Raw genomic sequence first — 22129 nt, 5'->3', positions numbered from 1 at the left:
TACAATTCCCTGCAATTCCCTTTTAGGATTGTGCCATGTGGCATTTAAGTAATCCAAAGGTTACTCAACAAAGTAGAGTTTAAATAAAAATCAAATTTATGGGTGTATTCAAATTTAGTTTAAATTGGATAACCATTGGATTACTTAAATGCCACATGGCACAATCCTACAAGGGAATTACAGAGAATTGTAGGGAAAGGAATTACAAAGGATGTGAATCGGTTTTGGTGGCGTGCATTGTGCGAGATAGAAATCACTTTTACAATAATATATAGCACGCAAGCAAAACGCATCCAGTGTCTTCTTTGGGTAATACGCGGGATTATCCAGTCATATATTATGGACCGTCGATTGAAATTTTAATAGAAATTTTGATTTCGACTATTAAAATTCGACGGTCAAAATGAAAATTTTCGAATCTGACCGTATGAAACTTTGGCTTGATAGTCAACCCGCATAGTCGAAGCAATTTCCGTATATATATATATATATATATATATATGTTACAGTGACCAAGCTAGCTACTCTCACCATCTCGAGTGTAAGGGTGTAACCCCCTACATCTCTGTTGCAAAGCCAATAACAAATTGCAATTATCCAAACTACCGATCGGCCGCGGGAAGGGCGAAGAACGATGGAAGGGGGTGCTCTCACAGCTAAAAGGTAATTAATTACTGAATACTTTTGAGTTTTTGGTTAATCAGGAATGAATCCCATGTAATTCACCATGCATGTTAATTAACGAATGATCTGTATCTTCTGCGAGCTTCGAATCAGGTTGGAAGGCAAAGTAGCTGTCATAACAGGGGGAGCTAGTGGGATTGGAGCAAGCACTGCAAGGCTTTTTGTTCAACACGGCGCTAAGGTCATTGTAGCCGATGTCCAAGATGATCTGGGCAACTCTCTCTGTCAACAACTGAGCTCCGATTATCATGATAAGACCGTCATCACCTTCGTCCACTGCGATGTGACCAACGAAGACGACGTCCGTAACGCCGTTGACATGGCAGTCTCCAAGTATGGGAAGCTCGACATCATGTTCAACAACGCCGGCATCACTGGCGCCTTCAGCCCATCCGTCTCGGAAGGCAACGGTGAAAACTTCAAGAAAGTATTAGATGTGAACGTGTTTGGTGGGTTCTTAGGAGCCAAGTACGCAGCAAGGGTGATGATCCCATCAAAGAAAGGCACCATAATCTTCACTTCCAGTATAGCTTCAGTGATTGCAGGTGAGATGTTGTATGCTTATGCCGCATCGAAGCATGCTGTAGTTGGATTAACGAAGAACTTATGTGTGGATTTGGGGAAGTTTGGAATCAGGGTGAATTGCATCTCTCCCTACGCAGTCCTAACCCCGATGCTAACACAGGGGCTTGCGATGCTGGAAGAGACCGCGATTGAAGAGATGGTATCACAGGCTGCAAACTTGAAAGGGGTGAATATTAAGGCAGAGGACATAGCACAGGCGGCTCTCTACTTGGCTAGCGATGATTCTAAGTATGTTAGTGGCCTCAATCTTGTTGTCGATGGGGGTTTCAGCACTACTAATCCAGCTTTCTCGTATGCCTTAGCCAACGTGTTGAACCTTCCTACGCCTCCTCCTCCTCCTCCTCAGTAAATTAGAAAAAAGATTGGTCACAATAATCTAAGAATATTCAAATAAAACCATGTTTAATTTGGTTGTTCATCCGTCGTTTTCTTTTATGCCTTTTTGTATTTCGAGATGTAATTAAGTGGGTCGTCGTCTCGGTGTAGTAACCTGAGTCCCTGACCTTTCACTTTTCTTTATCCGGAAAGAAGAAGAAAAAACCAACCTTGAAGACTGAAGCTTGGCTAGCCGTTCGATCGCATGGGAGTCTTGGAGTTGATTTCTCAAGGTTTATCCAAGATGCTTACTGTCCCTCTGTCAATGAAAATCGATCTACAAAAAATAATAATAATAATTTTTGTTACACGGTCATTAAATTCTAAAGCTATTTTCACTTAATGTCCAAACTTTATCTTTCACCTGCCAAATCAAAAATCAAACTGGTAAAGCGAACCATTCAGATAGACTATAAAACATGCCGGTCCAATTTTATGAGTTCTCAGTTCTCCACACCTGATTGCGAAGAAAGGTAGACGTACAAGAGAAAGAAGTAAGAGTTTAAATAATATTAGTTGGTGAGTCCCACTTTGTAGTTATGTATGGGAAGGATAGTGTTCGCACACTGTATCCCTTCCGCCTAACCGATAGATGGACACACAAAGAACTGGACGTAGAGGATCTAAATCCATGGTATTCCTTTTATAATAGTTATTGTTGTCTTTTCAAAACATCTAATTCACAAAGACACAATGAAATTTTCTACAAAAGAAACAAGGAGTAAAAACATGTTTAGATTTTTTTTTTGGTAAATAAAACATGTTTAGATAAAATCACCTAATTGTTAATCCTATATTTCAATCCAAAATGTCAATCTATCATCCCAAGGTGATCATGGGAAGAACTTCTTACCATAAAGTGGGAATGGTCTAAAGTTTGTATCAACTGAACCTTCCCTTTAGCACCAGACCTAAACTCTTTCGAATGAAAAATAACTCAGAGACTTTAGCGAATTCTCAATGTGTTCGTCGGAGAAATTTTTTTTTTAAAGATTCAAACATTTGATGAACCAAACAAACACTTGGGCATAACTTTCTTCAACCTGATAATTACACACTATAATCTACATTTTAAATCAAAAACCGACAAAATGGTCTAAGATTCAAACAACAAAAGAAATTAATATATCAACATTTTCTCCTTTTTTCTGGAGCAGATAGTACATCAACATTGACTAGTCAAGAACAACTACCATCTATAGATTTCCCATTTATATCCAATCCCAACGAGAATAGAAGCCAGGCTTGGCTTGTAGTCATAGTATTTAAGCACTAAGTAGTCGTCCGCGCTGCACTTGTGAAAGCTAGTTTGAATTGAAAGCAAGGCGCGAACTTTGCTTGCCACGTAAGACAAAACAGCCCCAAAGATAAAATATTAATGAAAATTTTCTTTTATATGAAAACTACATCGATATTCTAATATTCAACAAAAAGAAAAAATTTACAAAATGGTTAAAAAATTTCAGATACACGGTACATGAACATGAGGAACCAATCAAACATGACATATAATCATATGCTGTCCGAGAATTATACTTTATATTTCAAGTTTTAGTTTTGACTAAATTAAGAATGAAAATTAACACAAAACCAATTATAAAGTTCACAAACCTTTATAGAGTTATAGTTGCATTCTCTTGAATACCCTTTTATACCATAAAATTAAAATAACTTGGATATTGATTCTCATGCTAATAACTTCAAAAGTCCAACTAACACAAATGCAAGATTAATATTTATATATTGGAAAACCATAATAATTTTTTATCTAAGATCATACCTTGACTGAAGCCGATGGAGGATAACTCCGGTTGTCTAATTTAAAATTGGGAGAAGATATCAAGATGATACAGTTGACGGAGCCGTCGGCGAAAATAAGGTAGGGTATCATATTCAATAATGTAAGTCCTCATCGGAATTCGAAAGTTTAGTGCGACCTCTTCATTGCGACAAAACATCAAACACTTGATGTGCAGGAGTTTGCACGGCACTGCTAAACAGTGGAATTTTCACCCCCACCCCGCTGCCTTTTTCTTCCTCAGCAAGTTTTGACATCATCGAATAGACAGAAATCAATAAGTTAGTCTTCCTTCTCGATCCTTCATTTTTTTTTTTTTTTTTTTCTCTCTTTTTCAAATATCGCGGCAGTCAAAGACTCAAAAGGTTAGGAACTATGGTGTATATAAGAAGATTCTGATTCAGTATTCAAACCATTCATCTCCTGTGGCGAAACAGCCAATTAGACAAGAGAAGAAAGAGAAGATGGAAGGAGGATCATCTGCTGTCATAGCTAGAAGGTAAACAAACTGAGATTCGATCAATCGGTGCAGAGTTGACACACTTAGCTGACACGTTGATTGTGTTTGTAAATTGCAGGTTGGAAGGAAAGGTAGCGGTGATCACGGGGGCATCCGGTGGATCGGAGCAAGCACGGCAAGGTTGTTCGTCCAGCACGGCGCGAAAGTCGTTGTAGCCGACGTTCAAGACGAACTGGGCCAGTCACTCTGTCAAGAACTTGGCTCCGACGAAACCATCACCTTCGTCCACTGCGACGTCACCAAGGACGAAGATGTCCGCAATGCCGTGGAAACGGCAGTTTCTAAGTACGGAAAGCTGGATATCATGTATAACAATGCTGGAATCAGCGGCGACTTCGCTGGAATCTTGGACACCGAAAACGAAGATTTCAAGAGAGTGTGGGAAGTGAACGTGTTTGGTGGGTTCTTAGGGGCCAAGCACGCAGCCAGGGTGATGATCCCCGCAGCCAATAAAGGCACCATACTCTTCACTTCCACTGTTGCTTCGGTGGTGGCTGGGCAGACACCGCACGCTTATACGTCGTCGAAACACGCGTTGGTGGGGTTGATGAAGAACCTGTGCGTGGAGCTGGGAGAATATGGGATCAGAGTGAACTGTCTCTCTCCTTTCGGGATCGTGACACCCATGGTGAGGAAGGGGCTTGGAATGATGGAGCAGGAAAAGGCTGAAGCCTTAGTGGGTAAATCTGCAGTTTTGAAGGGTGTGGTGGTCAAGGCTGAAGATGTAGCCCAAGCCGCTCTTTTCTTGGCCAGCGATGAGTCGAGGTACGTGAGTGGGCTCAACCTCGTTCTCGACGGCGGTCACAGCACCACCAATCCATCCTTCTTAGAAGCTATGGTCTCAGGCTTCGGCGAGGCGGAGGCGTGATGAGTAGCCGTCGCCCACTGGTTGCATCTTTGTCTTGAGCCACTGTATTTCGCTACGGATTACTTTAAAATTCAAATTTAGTTTGAATTGGGTAACTGGATTAGTTACATGCCACATGGCACAATCTAGGAGGGAATCGCAAAGAAAGGAATTACAGAGGATGTGAATCCGTTCCCTATTGTTGTATTTCATCTTTTCCTGTAGAAGGGAGTACTCCTTCCTCAGTTGTTCGTGTAATTGAAGAAAAATCCAACTACAAAAAATTTTAAAGTGATGAAAAATTTTAGGGTGTAGTTCATGCATGTGTGGATTTATAAACAATATATACACTTGGCCTGCATCCAACACACGAAGCCAATTTTGCTTCAGTGCTGTGCAATAAATGCGCAGTACACTGAGCTGCGAACGACACAGATGAAGCCACATCATTCAATGTTATAATAACCGTTGATTTTCGACATGTGAGCTTTGGTTGTCTTTAAGTGAGAAACTATTATTATTTTTCTTTTCTTGATAAAAAGAAAATATTAAGGAAAACCACCAAGAAAACTACACACAGTAAGAGAAGTAACCAGAGATGAAGCACATCATCAAGGATTTGACAAACATCCTTTGGAAGGAGAGGAAGCATGTAAGCTGGCTCTGAAGGCAATTAATCACCGTTAGATTATAACTATATAGTTTCACATGGTGGAACCTACACGAGTGGCCTGAAGAACTTTGCTGGAAAGGGTAAGGTGCTCACTCACCAATTCTCTGGTTCAACTTCAATGTTGTACGTTAAATGTGCTGTCAATGAGATCGAAATCTTGAGATTTCGATATCGACTGTCCGTCTCGCTTTCAACCACCTGCGCATGTAATACACTACATTCAAGTCTTGGTCCAATTTTTCATCTGGCTTGGTCAAAACGTGTTTGGCTTCAGTGCTATGCAAATGCACAGCAGCTGCCAATGGTGAGGTTCAAACTTTCACTGCACGGGCAGGTTGTTCTTCCGTCCACATGCCCCTTTGTATGGGAGATACATTGCCTGTCCATGATACGCCGGCAGCTCAACCCAGAAGGTGGGTGCGTGGGCAAATGCCCTGCCTAGGTGGAGAAGATCTCTAACTTCAAATTATCCACACGTCGAGTTGCTAGCAAGGCTTCATCGCCCAGTAATACACATCGAAAGCCTAATTTGAATGATCCGAACCATGAAAGAAGTCTCCCGCACTTGTCCTATTTGACACATCAATGGCGTGTTGAGCATTGCCAGTAACTTCTAACCGGTGCAAGCTAGTTCCCATGATGAAAAACCCAAGTACACCAAGAGATGAACCATAGACGCTAGAGGAGAATGAACTTTCTATACATAACAGATAATAAACCTTTTATCATGGTGCTGAAAAATCCCCCAAGCCGCAACAAAGTCTGATAATGAAGGAAAGATATTAAACATAAACAAAGTTAACCAGTGAAAATGCAAAGACCCTATTTAGAGGTATGGGCATTTCTTTTTTTCAATAATAATAATAATAATAATTTAAAAAATAAAAAAAGAATTACGTTAGCTAAAAGTATAGATTATAAAAGGTTTAAATATCATCATCATCACCACGTTCCAGATTAAATTCAACCTAAGTTCTCCAAGTAGTATTGATATATGGATTATATGTTTTTACTTAATAGAGAAGGGGGGAAACATATCTGTCGTATATATTGGTTGATAAAATATTACTACAATAAAGACTATAATAAATGTGCAAGAAATTCAAAATTAATTTAAGTAGCTGAATTTTTGGAAGAAGCAATAAAGGGAAAACCAAGCGAAGAGACATAATGCAAGGAATCCATGCCCTTTACTCCTTTAGCTTCACTTATACTGAGAGACTAAGTAGGTCAATAAAAATAGCTTATTTCAATTATTATAAAGATAGATAAATAATGATATTATGTTCTTTTCAGTTTTACTTAGCAGTGCTAACTTTTAGAAGTACCTTTTTAGTTGATTTTTGTGAGAATAGTACTTATTATTGATTACAGATCAAAAGAGTCCTATTTAATATGTTAATGAAAAATCACTTTTACTGGACAAAATCATCTATTCATTTGCAAAGGTTTCTTATGAGGCTAATATTTTTTTGGGTAATTTTTATTTGGACCCCTGAGGTTTGGTCCATGTCATTTTTAGTCCAAAAAAGCATCTGTCTCCCCTGAAGTATTCAATAAAATCAATTAAGGATAATTTATGAATTTTATAACCAAAATACCCTCACATCTATTCATTGTTAATCCTATTTAGGTGTGAGGGTATTTTAGTCATAAAACTATTATCCTAGATTTCGTAAGGTATGGTCTATGTTATTTTTAATCTTAAAAGTTTTAAACTTACAATATAAGAAAGCTAATTTGAGAACAAATTATCAGATTTATGATCAAATTGCACTAAAAAAAAGCATTTTTGAACCATCGTCAAAAACTCATAAACTGTCGCCAAAAATGATGCTATGGTTGTTAATCCATTCTTTTGTTATGTTTTTTAGTATTCCGATCTAGAGACGTAATTAAATGGGTTGCGGTTTTAATGGTCTTATTATCATACAAATATGTGGTGTATTCTGAATCTCTGATAGCCTGTTGTCAATTTTTTAATTTCAACTACTCCGTTTAATTTTTTTTATTATTCTGTTGATGAGGGCAATTAGGTTTGAGAACTTACTAAAAGTTAAAAAAACTAATCTTCTATTTTTTTTTTTTGGATCAAGATTATTTTACTCGTCTAGAAGTTTGATTTCTCACATTGGTAGCCTGATGTCAATTTTTTAATTTCAACTACTCCGTTTAATTTTTTTTATTATTCTGTTGATGAGGGCAATTAGGTTTGAGAACTTACTAAAAGTTAAAAAAACTAATCTTCTATTTTTTTTTTTTTGGATCAAGATTATTTTACTCGTCTTAGAAGTTTGATTTCTCACATTCAACCAATGTGAGCGGGCGCCTTTCCCTATCTTGTAACGTGGGATCTCATTTGAGCCGTTTGTAAAGAATTTCATGGCGCGAGCTCAGCCCTTGAATATATGTTAGGGTTATCTTTGGTCCAGTGTTGGCTGGTATGAATCGGACCGACCCGAGTTGAACCCGGTTGGTAATTCTTATAAAATACCATTAAATAAAGGGTAATTTTCATCTGGACCCCCTGAGGTTTGGTCTATGTCATTTTTAGTCCAGTTTAAGTTTCTTTTTGCATATGGTTCCCCTGTGGTTTTAAGAAATGATTAAATAAGGACAGACTTAACAGAAACTGTCAGTTTAATAAATTTGTGACGAAAATACCCCGATGTCTTTTGGATTTTTTTTTATTTTTTATTTTTTTATAAGTTTTAATCTACTAAAATAGATTGTTGTTCTGTCTTCTTCCTTCCGTAGAAGACGAACAGCCTCCTCCAAATCTATCACTTGTAAACTACTGAAAAGTGTTCGTTAACACAGAACCGTAGGTTTTTTATTGGATGTAATGGGTAATTGATTTTTCCAGGCGTGGACAAACTGGATGTGCAAGGGAGCAACCACAAAAACTATCGTTCTGGATCTCCTTCACTGCTGTGTAATCAAACTGGCTATTGATTTTTCCAAGCGTGAATCTTTGATGTTCTGTCTTCTTTACCAACCCTCATTGTATTATTCGATTGATGTTCATTGATTCTTAATGAGTGATGACCGCAGATAAGGAGAAATGGGTCTTATTTTTCGTTCTTCTTCATTCTGCTGAAATGCGATCTCCTCTCATAGCATAGATTGAGGGTTCTTGGATCTGGAGCACTGAAACAAAATGCGTCTGAAGAGTTCAACCAGTTAATAAATCATAAGACAACCAGGAGAGATTTATGGATATTCCAAAGCAATCAAACTTGAAACATAAACTAAATTCAACGATCAACTAGAGCCTTCAAAACCACGACACCGTCCAAATTTTGATAAAGTAATCTGAGAAAAAATTAATCAAGTTCGTTTATAAACCAGAAAGACACCATCTGGGAAGGCGTGGAAAATTTCGTCCAGTGTTTTTAAAACTTTTTTTTTAAGGGAAGTGGATATTATTAAAGTTAAAATAAATTAAAAAAATCCAAAGGACACAGGGGTATTTTCGTCACAAAATTTATTAAACTAAAGGTTTCTGTTAAGTTTGTCCTTATTTAATCATTTCTTAAAATCACAGGCGAGTCATATGCAAAAGGAAACTTAAAATGGACTAAAAGTGACATGGATCAAACCTCAAGGGGTCCAGATGAAAATTACCCTTAAATAAATATAGCAGAAACAATCAAAGAAATAGTTGCAATAATGTTTTGATAATAATAATAAAACCAACTTTTAAGAAAAAGTTAACATGTAATGTATGAAAGTGACGGCCCCTTATTTTTTTTCAAAGAGCAGCCCACCGTTAGGAATTTTCTTTTCTTTTTTTGGGCAAACCTGTTTACGGATTAATTTCCACAGCGAAAAGAAGAATGAAATTTGGAAGTCTTCTATCTTGTTTATGTCGGAAAAGTAGTCTTCTTTCAGCAAAAAGGAGAAAAGAAAAGAAAAGAAAGAAAAGAAAAAAAAGGTAAAACAAATTTTATTTACAAACCTGCCCAAGCCAAATGGGGTCGAGTTTTGGTGGTGTGCATTGTGCAAGATCGAAAACCCATTTTTATAATCTCGACCGTAGATTGTAAGTGTTATTCATTAAAAATAGAGCACCCAAGTCAGTCAACAGATCTGTAGAGTGTAGCAGCAACGCGGATTGTCCAGATTCTGTATATATATGTGCTACACACACAGTCGGCGTTCATCGTCGATGTGATCAAGCTAGCTACTCTCTCTATCTCGAGGGTCGGCCGCGCGAAGGGCGAAGGGCGAAGAACGATGGAAGGAGGTGCTCTCACCGCTAAAAGGTAATTAATTAATTACTGAATACTCTTGAGTTTTTGGTTAATCAGGAATGAATCGATCCCCGTAATTCATCATGCATGTTAATTAACGAATGATCTGTATCTCTGCGAGCTTCGAATCAGGTTGGAAGGCAAAGTAGCTGTCATAACCGGGGGAGCTAGTGGGATTGGAGCAAGCACTGCAAGGCTTTTTGTTCAACACGGCGCTAAGGTCATTGTAGCCGATGTCCAAGATGATCTGGGCAACTCTCTCTGTCAACAACTGAGCTCCGATTATCATGATAAGACCGTCATCACCTTCGTCCACTGCGACGTGACCAACGAAGACGACGTCCGTAACGCCGTTGACATGGCAGTCTCCAAGTACGGGAAGCTCGATATCATGTTCAACAACGCCGGCATCACTGGCGCCTTCAGCCCATCCGTCTCGGAAGGCAACGGTGAAAACTTCAAGAAAGTATTAGATGTGAACGTGTTTGGTGGGTTCTTAGGAGCCAAGTACGCAGCAAGGGTGATGATCCCATCAAAGAAAGGCACCATAATCTTCACTTCCAGTATAGCTTCAGTGATTGCAGGTGAAATATCGCATGCTTATGCCGCATCGAAGCATGCTGTAGTTGGATTAACGAAGAACTTATGTGTGGAATTGGGGAAGTTTGGAATCAGGGTGAATTGCATCTCTCCCTACGCAGTCGTAACCCCGATGCTAAAACAGGGGCTTGAGATGCTGAAAGAGACCGCCATTGAAGAGATAGTATCACAGGCTGCAAACTTGAAAGGGGTGAATATTAAGGCGGAGGACATCGCACAGGCGGCTCTCTACTTGGCTAGCGATGATTCCAAGTATGTTAGTGGCCTCAATCTTGTTGTGGATGGTGGTTTCAGCACTACTAATCCAGCTTTCTCGAATGCGTTAGCCAACGTGTTGAACCTTCCTACGCCTCCTCCTCCTCCTCCTCAGTAAATTAGAAAAAGATTGGTCATGTTCTTGTTGGTCAATAATCTAAGAATATTTTAATAAAACCATGTGTAATTTGGTTGTTAATCCGTCGTTTTCTTTTATGCCTTTTTGTATTTCGAGATGTCGAGGTCGGTGGTCTCGGTGTAGTAACCTGAGTCCCTGTCCTTTCACTTTTCTTATTCGAAAAGAAGAAAAAAAATCAACCTTGAAGAGTGAAGCTTGGGCTAGCCGTTCGATCGCATGGGGGTCGTGAAGTTCATTTCTCAAGGTTTATCCAAGATGCTTACTGTCCCTCTTTCTCCATGAAATTCGACCAACGAAAAATAATAATAATAATAATAATTTGTTAGACCTTAATTAAATACTACAAATATTTTCACTTAATGTTTTTTTTTCCTTTTTTTATTCAATACTATTTTCACTTAATGTCACTGCATCTCCATCTACCTTTGTCTTAAGTATGTCAAAAACCCAAGGCCATTACACCCGGCTACGTTTATTGAATGAATTGAAAGACACCCCAAGTGTTAAATTTGACCAGATCTGTATAACTGCATATTAGCCGTAATATGACCGTTGGAAATCTTTAGAAAATATGACCGTTGGAGATCTTGGATAATATGACCATTGCAAATAATTTCTTTCCTTATGTATAGCATATTATATTTATTTTATTATTTACTTGATTGTATTATATATACACATGAAGAAGTAATACAAAATCACTCCTACACAAAATCATCTTAACATGGTATCAGTTTAGGACAATCCAAACTTTTTCAAGTGACGCTATTCTTTTTTCAAGAGCAGTAAACGATCCCTACGTTATTGTTTTCTTTCCGCTGATTTTACAATGACGGATCCATCTATCAATGCTCTTGCTACAGCTGCTGTTGCAATAATGATGTTTCCATCAACTTTGATGGTTCTTCTCCATATTTTCTACATCATTCAGATAATCCTGGTGTTATACTCGTCACGCAGCTTTTACGCGGCGATAATTATCCCACTTGGAATCGTGCGATGTGAATGGCTCTTGAGGCCAAACATAAGCTTGCATTTATCGATGGCTCCTTGCCTAAACCAGCCACTGATTCTTTGGAACTTCATGCATGGACATGATGCAACAGCATGGTCCTTTCTTGGTTGCTAAATGATCTCTCATCTGATATTGCTAATAGCATTCTTTACATCTCTACTGCCACGAGGTTTGCGATGATCTTCGATCGTGATCGTTTTTCTCAAAAAAATGTTCCTCGAATTTTTGAGATCCGACGTAGCATTTCTAATCATTGTCAAGAAACCTCTTCTTTGGCATCTTATTATACTATTCTAAAGGGTTTTTGGGATGAAGTCGACTCATACAACTCGTTCCCGCCTTGCACTTGTGGTCTTTTGTCAAAACACACTGATCTTCAACGACAAGATCGCTTACTTGAATTTTTAATGGGCCTTAATGATTCTTATTCTTCTGTTCGGAGTTAACTCCCTTTGATGGAACCCTTGCCTAACATCAATCGTGCTTATTCTCTTCTATTGCAAGAGAAGCGTCATCGCTCCCTCCATGAGTTACCGAATCCATCATTGCATCAATCTGCCCTTGCAGCCACTGCTCCTCGTACACATTCTAAAAATGGTAAGAAGCCTATGTATCACTGTGATTTTTGTGGCATGGACGGCCATTCAGATTCCCGTTGTTTTAAGAAACACGGTTATCCTCCCAAGAGCAACAATACACACATTAAATCAACATCACCTAGACTCTCTGCTCGATCCTTTGTTGCCATCAACCCAGGAACAAATTCTGCCCCCTCCTTTACTACGGCGCAGTATCTTCAATTATTGGCATTGGTCGAATCGGGTAATCCCACTCTTTTAGCAAATGCTACAGGTAATTCCCCTTCCCCATGGATTATTGATTCTAGGGCAAATTTTCATATGACTTCTAAATTACAATTCTTTAACACTGATATGGTAATTCCTAGAGGAGAATGAACTTTCTATACATAACAGATAATAAACCTTTTATCATGGTGCTGAAAAATCCCCCAAGCCGCAACAAAGTCTGATAATGAAGGAAAAATATTAAACATAAACGAAATTAACCAGTGAAAATGCAAAGACCCTATTTAGAGGTATGGGCATTTCTTTTTTTCAATAATAATAATAATAATAATTTAAAAAATAAAAAAAGAATTACGTCAACTTAAACTATGGATTATAAAAGGTTCAAATATTATCATCATCACCACGTTCCAGGTTAAATTCAACCTAAGTTCTCCAAGTAGTATTGATATATGGATTATATGTTTTTACTTAATAAAGAAGGGGGGAAACATATCTGTCGTATATATTGGTTGATAAAAGATTACTACAATAAAGACTATAATAAATGTACAAGAAATTTTAGACCTGTTTGGTTACATGAATATGGAGATTTTAAATATCTAGAGATTTTAAATTTATGGAGTCATAATTTATAAAATTAAATGTTTGGTTGTGAAATGAAATATGTGGATCCATCCTAAAAAACTATTTAATCGACTTGATTTTTGTGAATATACAAATGTATAGCTTTTCTAAAATTTATGGATTTCACCCATTACCCATAAATATATAGATTCACATTTTTAGTGTAAAAAGGTGAATCTCTAGATTTCATGAATCTAAAGATTTTTACAACCAAACAGGTAAAATTCTCAGATTCATGAATCCAGAGATTTCAAATCTCTGAATTCATGTAACCAAACAGTCCCTTAAATAGCTGAATTTTGGAAGAAGATTGAGCACCAAGCACATCGTGGCTGTTGCACCATCATAAAGGATGACCACCTAAAGAATTGTGAACTTGTCATAGCCTTTTGCAAGTGTTCAGTATTTTTCATTATTTAATTTTGATGGAAATTAAGTGGCTCTCATTCAATTTATGGCTCGGTTCATGCCGTTGTATGATTAGTATGCACAAATATTGGGAGTACTTGGGCTGGCCTGGACATCCTATGTAAAAGGACAAATAGAGTTTTATTTTGGTTTAGTCTTATTGCATAAAAAGTATCACTATTTATCATCATCGAAAGAGATAATATGAATCTTACATGAATGTTGGAGGCCCAATCAGCCAACGTTTACATGGGCTCAATTTTTTGAGTGTATAGCCCATCATGTTTTGAGGGAAATCAACACATGTGCAGAGATCCTATCACGGAAGGCCCTTCCTCTGACGAGTGAGGTTGCATATTTTTGTGTTGGCGAAAAAAACAAAGAGTGAGGTTGCATAGCCAAATTCTACTCCTTAGATCAAGTCTCTAGTGACTCAAGATCTCTCAACTGTAACTCGTTTTCCCTCTAAGTAAATGAATATTTCAATTCAAAGGGAAAGAAAAATTTTATTGTGAATAAAAATAAATGATATTTTGTCTCAGCTTGAAGTTGTAATTGAACGAACCATCGATCAAAGAGGTTGAGTCACACTTAAGTGTTGTCTTTAAGGTAATTAATGCACCCTATTACCAAGGTTCTTTGTACCACTACCTCCAAGATAAAGCAACCTCTAACTAGAAGTTGAGGTAATTTTTCTAATCCCTTCAAGGAGCCAAAAACTAGAGCACAACACTAAGATAAATTCAAAGAAATAAATTAACTTTGTAACACAAATAATGTGAGAGTGAGGAGTGTCTCAATTGCACACCACATACAAAAAAATGTTGAGTTTATATAGGCCCAAACCTCATCTTACACCCTTTAGGATTCTTAAGGCAATTAATTGAATTTAATCCATTCAATAACCTTAATCTCACTCGTGGTAATGGCCATGAATGGTCACGAAGTTGAAATGAGAATTGATGGTCAAGAGTTATAAATTAAGTAAATTCCACCCTTCAACTAAGACCCATAACCAATGTCATGAAGAGCCTCATAACCAAGGTCATGAAGGGCCTCCTTTACTCATGGTGCCTCATTACCACCCTTACCTTATGGGTCCCACACACTAACAAAATAATTAAATAAAATAAATGCAAAAAACTAATTTTAAAATTTAATATAGATTTTTAATAAAAAACCTAACATATATATCGGATAAGATGAATCCACACCTTCATAACTTAATAGTTCAGTTAGTGCTTAATTAATTCATAATATGTAATGATCAAAATACCCTCTTAATGTTAAACTATTAAACCAACTTTGGTGAAAGTATAATTCATTCACCAATATTCATCCTACACTTGCTACAATTTTCCCACTATCGTCGTAAATACCACACCTCCTCCCCCCACTACCCACTATCGCCTCCACCTTCCCCTTGTCGAAAAACACCCACCACTAAGCAGTGAAGAACGTTAGGTCTCGCGCCATGCTCAAGGTGCACCTTTCACCACCACCACCACCACTGCCATCTTCCAATACAAACATGCCTCTTATTGCTACACTTCACCAATATTTCCCTCCTTCTTCCTTACAACACCGCCATTGCCGTCAATTTCGCCACCAATTTTAGAAGATGCACTAAGGTCGATGTCCCCACCGACATTGAACAAAACGTGTTCTTCACCGTTGGCTTACGACTCTAAAATTACGCACTTGGTGCCAATGCTAGTAACTGTTGAACCCCAATTGTGCCTGCTTCATCGCTAGCATGAACAACATCTCTTTTGCTTACCTACCACTTATTCCCTTCTCCAAGCCCACCAGTAAGGAATCTCAGGAGTGTCTATGGATTCCCCAATAGCTCTAACAACACAATTCGACCAAATTGTATAGGGATGAAATATGGTTTCATAGTTCAATTGTGTTATAGGTGCAAGCATCTTCACTAGAAAGAGCCACTTGATGTGGATATGATTGGAGAGGGGTATGGTGGTTTTTGAAAATAATGGATAAGTTTCAACAAGGTATAGGAAGAAGATAGACGGATTTTTTTTTTAATTTCACCTACCTAAGGATTTAATATTAGATGAAGCATAAGGTTAATTTAGTAATTTAACATTAACAAATATTTTAATCATTTTATATTAAAAGTTACCTGGACGCAATTTGAAAATGTTAAAGTTATTAGTTGGACGGAATTTGGGCCACATAACAAGTTTTGACGCAGCTTTAGTAGGGCAAACGAGGGAAAACAAAAAAAAAAAAAAACCCAAAAAAAAAAAAGGAAGAGGAGGAAAGTAGAGGTTCTATATCCTGAGTGTACACGGCACCCTTTTGGGTTGATTATGTGTAGATTATGTGTGACAACGCAACACGAGGTGGACACTACGCGGCTGACAGGTGGATTTTTGGCACGGAGGTTGGATGTGACAGTGATAATGCAGTGGATTTGGCTGTATTCCAATTTCCAAGTGTAACTTTGATTTGGGTTGATCAAGAAGAAATTGAAATCGGAATTGGATTTGTGAAAGCCACTGGCCCACTGCTAGTGAGGTTTACGGAATTGGAATTTGCTTTGATTGTTGTAACTTGTAACAGATGCCAACCCAATATCTTTTTTTCTTCTTAATATTAGAAATGAAATGGGTCTGGAAGGGTCGAACCCAATGTTGGTCAGAGCAGTAGAATTTGGTCCCCGTGAAATCTGAAGTCTCAAATGCCAATCCAACGATCATCACATTATGACGTAGGTAGTCACACATCCAGAATCAGACTAGTCATACATCCAGCGGCTGTTACGATGGGTGACCAGGCGTCAATCCTAAGCTTTCAATATATACCTCTGATGAAACGCCCTAAACGTTTTATTCTCTCTCTTTCTCTCCATAGAGGAAGTATTTCATTTCCGACTCGCTATTTCTTGCGCTCGCTAGGTATTGGCGTGGAAGTACCAGAGAACAAACCCTAAAGGATGTCCGAGATGTACGGTCCCGGTGGCGACGATTCTGGGCCTCCGTCCAGAGGTGGTGCCGGTGGATATGGCGGGGGTGGCTATAGTGGCGGCGGTGGAGGAGGCTACGGAGGGGGAGGTGGTGCCGGCGGCTATGGGGGGAGCAACAGTGGTGGAGGAGGATATGGAAGCGGCGGTCGCGGCGGTGGCGGTGGAGGTGGCTATGGTGGCGGTGGATCTAGGGGTGGTGGAGGATATGGCGGCAATTCTCAGAATCGTGGTGTGTAGATCTATTCTTGTTCTAATCCCCCCCCCCTTCCTTTCCGAAAAGAATTATTGTTTTCAGTTTCTCCTGGGTTCTGAATTGTTTAGGGTGGGATTGATTTTAATTTGTTAAGCAACTGATTTATTTTAATTTCTATTTTTCAGGTGGCGGTGGTGGATACCAAGGAGGCGATCGTGGCAGTGGCGGTGGATACCAAGGAGGGGATCGTGGCAGTGGCGGTGGATACCAAGGAGGGGATCGTGGCGGCCGAGGTGGTGGTGGTAACCGAGGCGGGGGTCGCGGCGGCAGTGGTAGAGAAGGGGACTGGAATTGCCCTAATTCAAGGTATCTTTTTCTGCTGCTTCAATTTTCCCTTCGTTTTATGTTTCTTGCCGGTGAATGTGTTATTTTTAAAATTTTAGGGTGTTTTCGCAGTGATAACGTGTGGATTTTCTTTCTCTTTTTGGTATTGTATATGTAGCTGTGGGAATTTGAACTTTGCAAGGAGGACTGAATGCAATAAATGTGGTGCCCCTTGTCCCGGGGGAGCAGGCGATCAAGGAAGTGGAGGTGGGGGTTTCAACAGAGGAGGTGGCGGCGGCGGCGGCGGCGGCGGTGGTGGTAGAGGGTATGGGGGAAATCGGGGTGGTAGAAGTGGTAATTACAGTGGTGGAAGTGGAAGAGATAGTGGTGGGAGAGGTGGTTACTATGGTGGAAACCAAGGACGAGAAGAGGGTGGTTACGGCCAGATTCCTCCCTCTGAACCTTCATCTTATGGTGGGACTGGTGGCAATTATCCTCCGCCTCCTAACTCATATGGTGGAAACAGTAATTACGGAATGGAAGGAGTTCCTCCTCCTACCAGCTACACTGGTGGTCCAAATTCGTATCCCCCATCCTATGGTGCCCCGCCCCCGAATAGCTATGGTGGAGATGGCCCTGGGGATGGACGAGTGAGTGGTCGAGGAGGAGCGGCACAAGGTGGGTATGATGTTGGTGCTCCTCGACACACCCCAGGTGGTTATGGTGGTGCTCAAGCTGAGCCTGCAGCGAAGGTGAAGCAGTGTGATGAGAATTGTACTGAAGCTTGTGACAACTCAAGAATTTACATATCGAATTTGCCTCCAGACGTTACTGTTGAAGAATTGCAAGAGCTTTTTGGAGGCATTGGTCAGGTAGGTCTCTTTGTATTGACTCTGTCTAGTTGGTTATATCACATGGAAGTATTCTCTTACCTATTTGCAATATCAAAACAGGATTGTGCTATTCAAGTGTAAGCTTTTCTGTGTAGCCATCTATTGTTTTAAAGAGATATGTCAGTTACTGGTGTATTTCCTGAAGAATGGATTGTGCTATTCAAGCATAAGCTTTTCTGTGTAGCCATATAATGTTGTACTGAGACATGTCATTTGCACTAGTGTACTTGCTGAAGAATGGTTTTGCTGCATTTATCATTACATAGCTGTGCACAAAATAAATTATGGTTCCGTGGCTTTAGCTTCTTATCGAATTTAGGTCTTATTGTAATTGCCAATTGTTGAAGTATAAAGTAATATTAAGATGGACGAACTGAATCAAATTATTGATTTGTTTGGAAGCATGTTTTCTCTAAATTTCAATACTCCCATTTGTGACGCATAATTGCTCAGTGTAAACATAGTTGGCACGCATTAGGGATGAGATTGATGTAATAAGAGTTCCTTGATCATTGACTGGACTCACGTCCATCTACTTGTAAGAGGGGTATCATTGTTAGTAGCCATTGAATCTTCAGTCTCAGCATTTTTCTTTTGTTAAATGTTCAACTAATCCATGGAATTTAGCCTCGGAGATTTTTGGTTACTATTTGGTAGAAACAGTTGGAAATATTACTTTCTTTTTCCATAGAAAAAGTTAGGCTGTGCTATTGTGATCATTATTTGCGTGTGGACAATGGGAAGGATCCCAACTTATAGTAGGATATTCTGGTTTTATTGTGTGTTGCTTAAGTTGGAAGTTGTATTTGCTATTAGCAACTAGAAGTCACATTTTGGCATTTCTTTTATTTCGGTTATAGAATTTTGCTGTGAAAGTAAGATTATATATTTTTTTGTTATTTATGTAAGCAAGCCAACATATTGAATGAAATTAAAGAATGAACGTTGGTGCTTATGTGGACTAAAGCAGCTTGGTTGTCATCATCCCGTTAACTTCCTCTTCATGGGATTCTGACTTTGTCCCCTCTAGCTTCTTTAAAATCGGGTTCCTCTTTTCTTGTTTCTTTCCCCCATCCTTACTTCCATTTTTCATTTTGGTTGGGTTCTTCATCCTTAGTGATGCAAGCTGTTGAATATTTTCTGCTTGAATTTGTGTTCCTTTATTCCCCTATTCATGTTGAATTTCTTATTGGAACTTTCTTTCCATGGAGGATCATTAAGGATAATTCTGTTGCTTCCATGTTGTGTAGGTTGGAAGAATCAAGCAGAAGCGTGGTTACAAGGACCAATGGCCCTGGAATATAAAGATATACCAAGATGAGGAGGGAAAAAGCAAAGGAGATGCATGTCTGTGTTATGAAGATCCCTCTGCTGCGCATTCTGCTGGGGGGTTCTACAACAGTAAGTTCTAAAAGTCAAATTTAGGAGGGTTTATATCTCTTAAGTTTTCATTCTGTTCTGGTAGGGGCTTTTTAGTATGTTATTTGAATGTTTTGGTTTCCCAACTAAATTTAAGGTGGCATTCTGTTGTAGACTTCGATTTGCGAGGTTATAAAATCAGTGTTGCTATGGCTGAGAAGTCTGCACCTAGGGCTGCACCTGCATTCGGTCATGGGTATTGCTCTCTTTATCTCTGTTCTCTCTTTAGTCGAACACTTTCCACAATATCTGGGCACTTCCTGCCCGAGGATGCATTTGATCTCATGACCATTGTATATTCATAATATTAGAAAAATAACCTGCTTAAATGATTATGTGATGGATTTCTTTGAATCATTTCCATGCGGTAGAATGACTTGTAAATGTTTTGTCTTCTTTTAGTGATTGTATTGTAGTGATGTCTCATTATTTACATATGGGTGTTTCAAACGTCTGTTTCCTGGTATGCATTATCATGGAGGCGCTATTTTTATTGACTTGATAGCTATATGAATGGTTTTTGCCTATGTTTTTCCTGAACATTTTCCCCCCTTAGTTGCTGTAGCAGGTGCATTGACTTTCTTCTGAAGGTATGATATATTCATTGAATCAATGAATCATAAGGCCTATTGCTGTTTGGTGCCTTTTGTGATCTTTTATTTATTATCATGCTCTGGTTGGTTTATTCAAGGAAAGCACCATATTAGAATGAAATTACATTGCATCTAAACTATGTCGTTTTTATTAATAGGGGTGGTAGAGGTGGCTATGGTGGTGGTGGTGGTGACAGACGCAGGGACAACTATAGAGATGGTGGAAACTCTGGCCCAGATAGAAACCAACGTGGGGGGTATCGTTCGCGCCCGTACTGAAAAAAGTGGAAAGCCGACTGTTTTATTGTATTAAGAAGTGATATCTGGGGGAATTCTAATCTATTCCTGTCGCGGGTTATAATCAAACAGGAAACATGAGAGGTAGGTTGTTCGCTTCTTTTGAGCAAAACACCTTCCTTTCTTTTTCCATGTCAATTTCTGCAAGTTGGAGGGGTTTTTGTTTCTTAAGCTTGAAATTAATTTGAGACATGTGAATGTTTTTTTAGAGGCCAGTGGATAATCTCCAAATTGCTGCTTTAAGGTAGGTTGAAATTTTCAGGTGAGTGCTGATCTTCACAATTTTATGTCTGGGCCTTTACCAAGGATATTTTAGTTGCATGCATTTGGTTGTGTTTTACAGTTTTACGTTTTGGCGCTAAAGCTTGTCGCTGCCTGTGTCCATGCACACATTTCCTTCCCGGCTGCGGAATAAAGCTTTTTACTGGTTTAAACTTATGCTTTCTGCATGTTCTTGCATGCTTTGGCAAGAGATGCAGTGGTAGCCCATTTCCTTTGCAGCTCCACCAAGTCGTTTTGCTCCCAGAGAGTTGTTCCTTGTGCTCTGAATGCCCAGATTTTGCTGTCCCACCAATGTCAGCCCCAGTGTTTAGAAATGGGAAATTGATGCCCTTTCATGCGGTAAGATGCGCCTTTCTTACATAGGAAGAATGTCTCGTGTTCACCTTTAAGTTAGATGCGATGGTAGGTTATTGTTTTGGTTGGGGTGGCCGTGTCTACATGTACTTGGCCTCTTTAGGCTCTAAAACTCGATGTTGCTTTAGTGATTCTCGCTTGAGCGCTAAAAAGTCGTTGCTGCATGCTCTCCTGCAACGGCTTGCCTATTATGATCTATTACATATTTGTGATGTGGAATTGAATGGAATGGAATGGGTTAGTTTTCTGTTTAGCCAAGTTGGGAGGATGGGTCGCTTACCCAAAGGCGTGTGGTATATAAACAGTTGCCTTTACATCTTGTGTAGTAAATGCTGTAGCATTAGCTGCGTTTCTTGGAGCTTCAGTGGCCGGCAATGTTGGAAATGGCAATTTATCCCTTTACTCCGCCGGAGGGTGGTTGCTTCTGGTCCTATTTTTTGTACGCCAGCGGAATGGGATGAATTGTTTGTTTCTTAAGCGTGTGGAAAATGGTAGATATGTGATGCGAGATTGTATTTTAGGGTGAACAATCTTTGAGACAGTTGATCCTCCTGTAAATTGTTACAATTTCCTGACAATTTGTACCATTTGAAACCCCTGTTGATTTAGAATTTTGGAGCATTCTGTGTGCATCCAGTTCTTTTTGTGCGTCTTGAGATTCTCCGAGTTCACCCAAACATCGTCTAGCGGGGGTTTACGGGTGCTGTGCCGGTGGCAGTGTTTGTTTCCTTTTCCTGCGAACTGCAATTGAGCCATGTTGTCGCCACGGATTGGAGTATTTGAAGCGAAAAAGAAAAATATTAAGAGAAAGGTGAGGATGAAATTTTTTTTTTTTTTTTTATAATCTATTTGGGTCTGAATTAGATTAACATTTTTAGTTACGGTTTAAGTATTATTTTAAATTTTAAATTTGGAGGGATCAAGGTACCTTCAGTTTATGACTTAAAAGAGAATTGAAAATTTTAATTGAATGTTAATCAATAAATGGTTCTAAAGAATATATGTATTGTAAATCAGTAAAGGATTATATCATTACATTAGATATTCTGTGGGATATCTTGGATTTTTTAGATTTAAAATTTAAAAATTCTTAACCATGTTTGTTTAGGGTTTACACGTAATATATTTTTTGCATTAAAAATATTTAATATTAATTTATGTTCTACCGAAGAGTCATAATATTTTTAAACATAAAGA

The 22129-nt window shown here is 38.8% G+C and overlaps 4 protein-coding genes across 9 annotated transcripts; all 4 read left to right on the top strand.

The window, feature by feature from the left end:
• Positions 1 to 540: 540 nt before the first annotated feature.
• LOC149027526 (short chain aldehyde dehydrogenase 1-like) lies at positions 541 to 2066 on the top strand. The gene is made up of 2 exons (XM_089146917.1): positions 541 to 663; positions 778 to 2066. The coding sequence occupies exons 1-2, from the start codon at positions 635 to 637 to the stop codon at positions 1616 to 1618; spliced, it is 870 nt and encodes a 289-aa protein (XP_089003043.1). The 5' UTR covers positions 541 to 634; the 3' UTR covers positions 1619 to 2066.
• A 1840-nt stretch (positions 2067 to 3906) lies between these two features.
• On the top strand, positions 3907 to 5108 carry LOC149027525 (short chain aldehyde dehydrogenase 1-like). Its single transcript, XM_089146907.1, is given in 3 exon segments — positions 3907 to 3941; positions 4021 to 4061; positions 4064 to 5108. Coding segments are annotated over 3 exon segments (843 nt in total). The 3' UTR covers positions 4831 to 5108.
• A 4463-nt stretch (positions 5109 to 9571) lies between these two features.
• LOC149027524 (short chain aldehyde dehydrogenase 1-like) lies at positions 9572 to 11193 on the top strand. Its single transcript, XM_089146897.1, has 2 exons — positions 9572 to 9750; positions 9871 to 11193. The coding sequence occupies exons 1-2, from the start codon at positions 9722 to 9724 to the stop codon at positions 10709 to 10711; spliced, it is 870 nt and encodes a 289-aa protein (XP_089003023.1). The 5' UTR covers positions 9572 to 9721; the 3' UTR covers positions 10712 to 11193.
• A 5273-nt stretch (positions 11194 to 16466) lies between these two features.
• Positions 16467 to 21755, top strand: TAF15B (TBP-associated factor 15B). 6 transcript variants are annotated; one of them, XR_016174634.1, is made up of 8 exons: positions 16467 to 16806; positions 16956 to 17136; positions 17273 to 17966; positions 19238 to 19388; positions 19521 to 19602; positions 20158 to 20380; positions 20506 to 20540; positions 20640 to 21755. XR_016174634.1 is itself a non-coding variant. In XM_089163409.1 (6 exons), exons 1-6 carry the CDS (start codon positions 16548 to 16550, stop codon positions 20276 to 20278), a joined length of 1488 nt encoding a protein of 495 aa, XP_089019535.1. In that variant the 5' UTR covers positions 16467 to 16547; the 3' UTR covers positions 20279 to 21755. The 6 variants fall into 6 exon arrangements, 1 of the variants encoding a protein (XP_089019535.1); XR_016174632.1 differs by having other exon boundaries at positions 20506 to 20558; XR_016174631.1 differs by having other exon boundaries at positions 20506 to 21755.
• Positions 21756 to 22129: the final 374 nt, after the last annotated feature.

The sequence above is a fragment of the Hakea prostrata genome, chromosome 1 (genome assembly GCF_041222555.1).
Source record: "Hakea prostrata isolate BN-2017 chromosome 1, UWA_Hpros_2, whole genome shotgun sequence".
NCBI classification, from domain to species: domain Eukaryota; kingdom Viridiplantae; phylum Streptophyta; class Magnoliopsida; order Proteales; family Proteaceae; genus Hakea; species Hakea prostrata.
This window is presented reverse-complemented; position numbering and strand designations above follow the sequence as displayed.

Coding starts and splice junctions, on each gene's coding strand:
- LOC149027524 (XM_089146897.1), top strand. CDS start 9,722: ATGGAAGGAGGTGCTCTCACCGCTAAAAG. Junction 9,751..9,870: donor GGTGCTCTCACCGCTAAAAG/GTAATTAATTAA, acceptor GCTTCGAATCAG/GTTGGAAGGCAAAGTAGCTG.
- LOC149027526 (XM_089146917.1), top strand. CDS start 635: ATGGAAGGGGGTGCTCTCACAGCTAAAAG. Junction 664..777: donor GGTGCTCTCACAGCTAAAAG/GTAATTAATTAC, acceptor GCTTCGAATCAG/GTTGGAAGGCAAAGTAGCTG.
- TAF15B (XM_089163409.1), top strand. CDS start 16,548: ATGTCCGAGATGTACGGTCCCGGTGGCGACGATTCTGGGCCTCCGTCC. Junction 16,807..16,955: donor CGGCAATTCTCAGAATCGTG/GTGTGTAGATCT, acceptor TCTATTTTTCAG/GTGGCGGTGGTGGATACCAA. Junction 17,967..19,237: donor TTTTTGGAGGCATTGGTCAG/GTAGGTCTCTTT, acceptor CATGTTGTGTAG/GTTGGAAGAATCAAGCAGAA.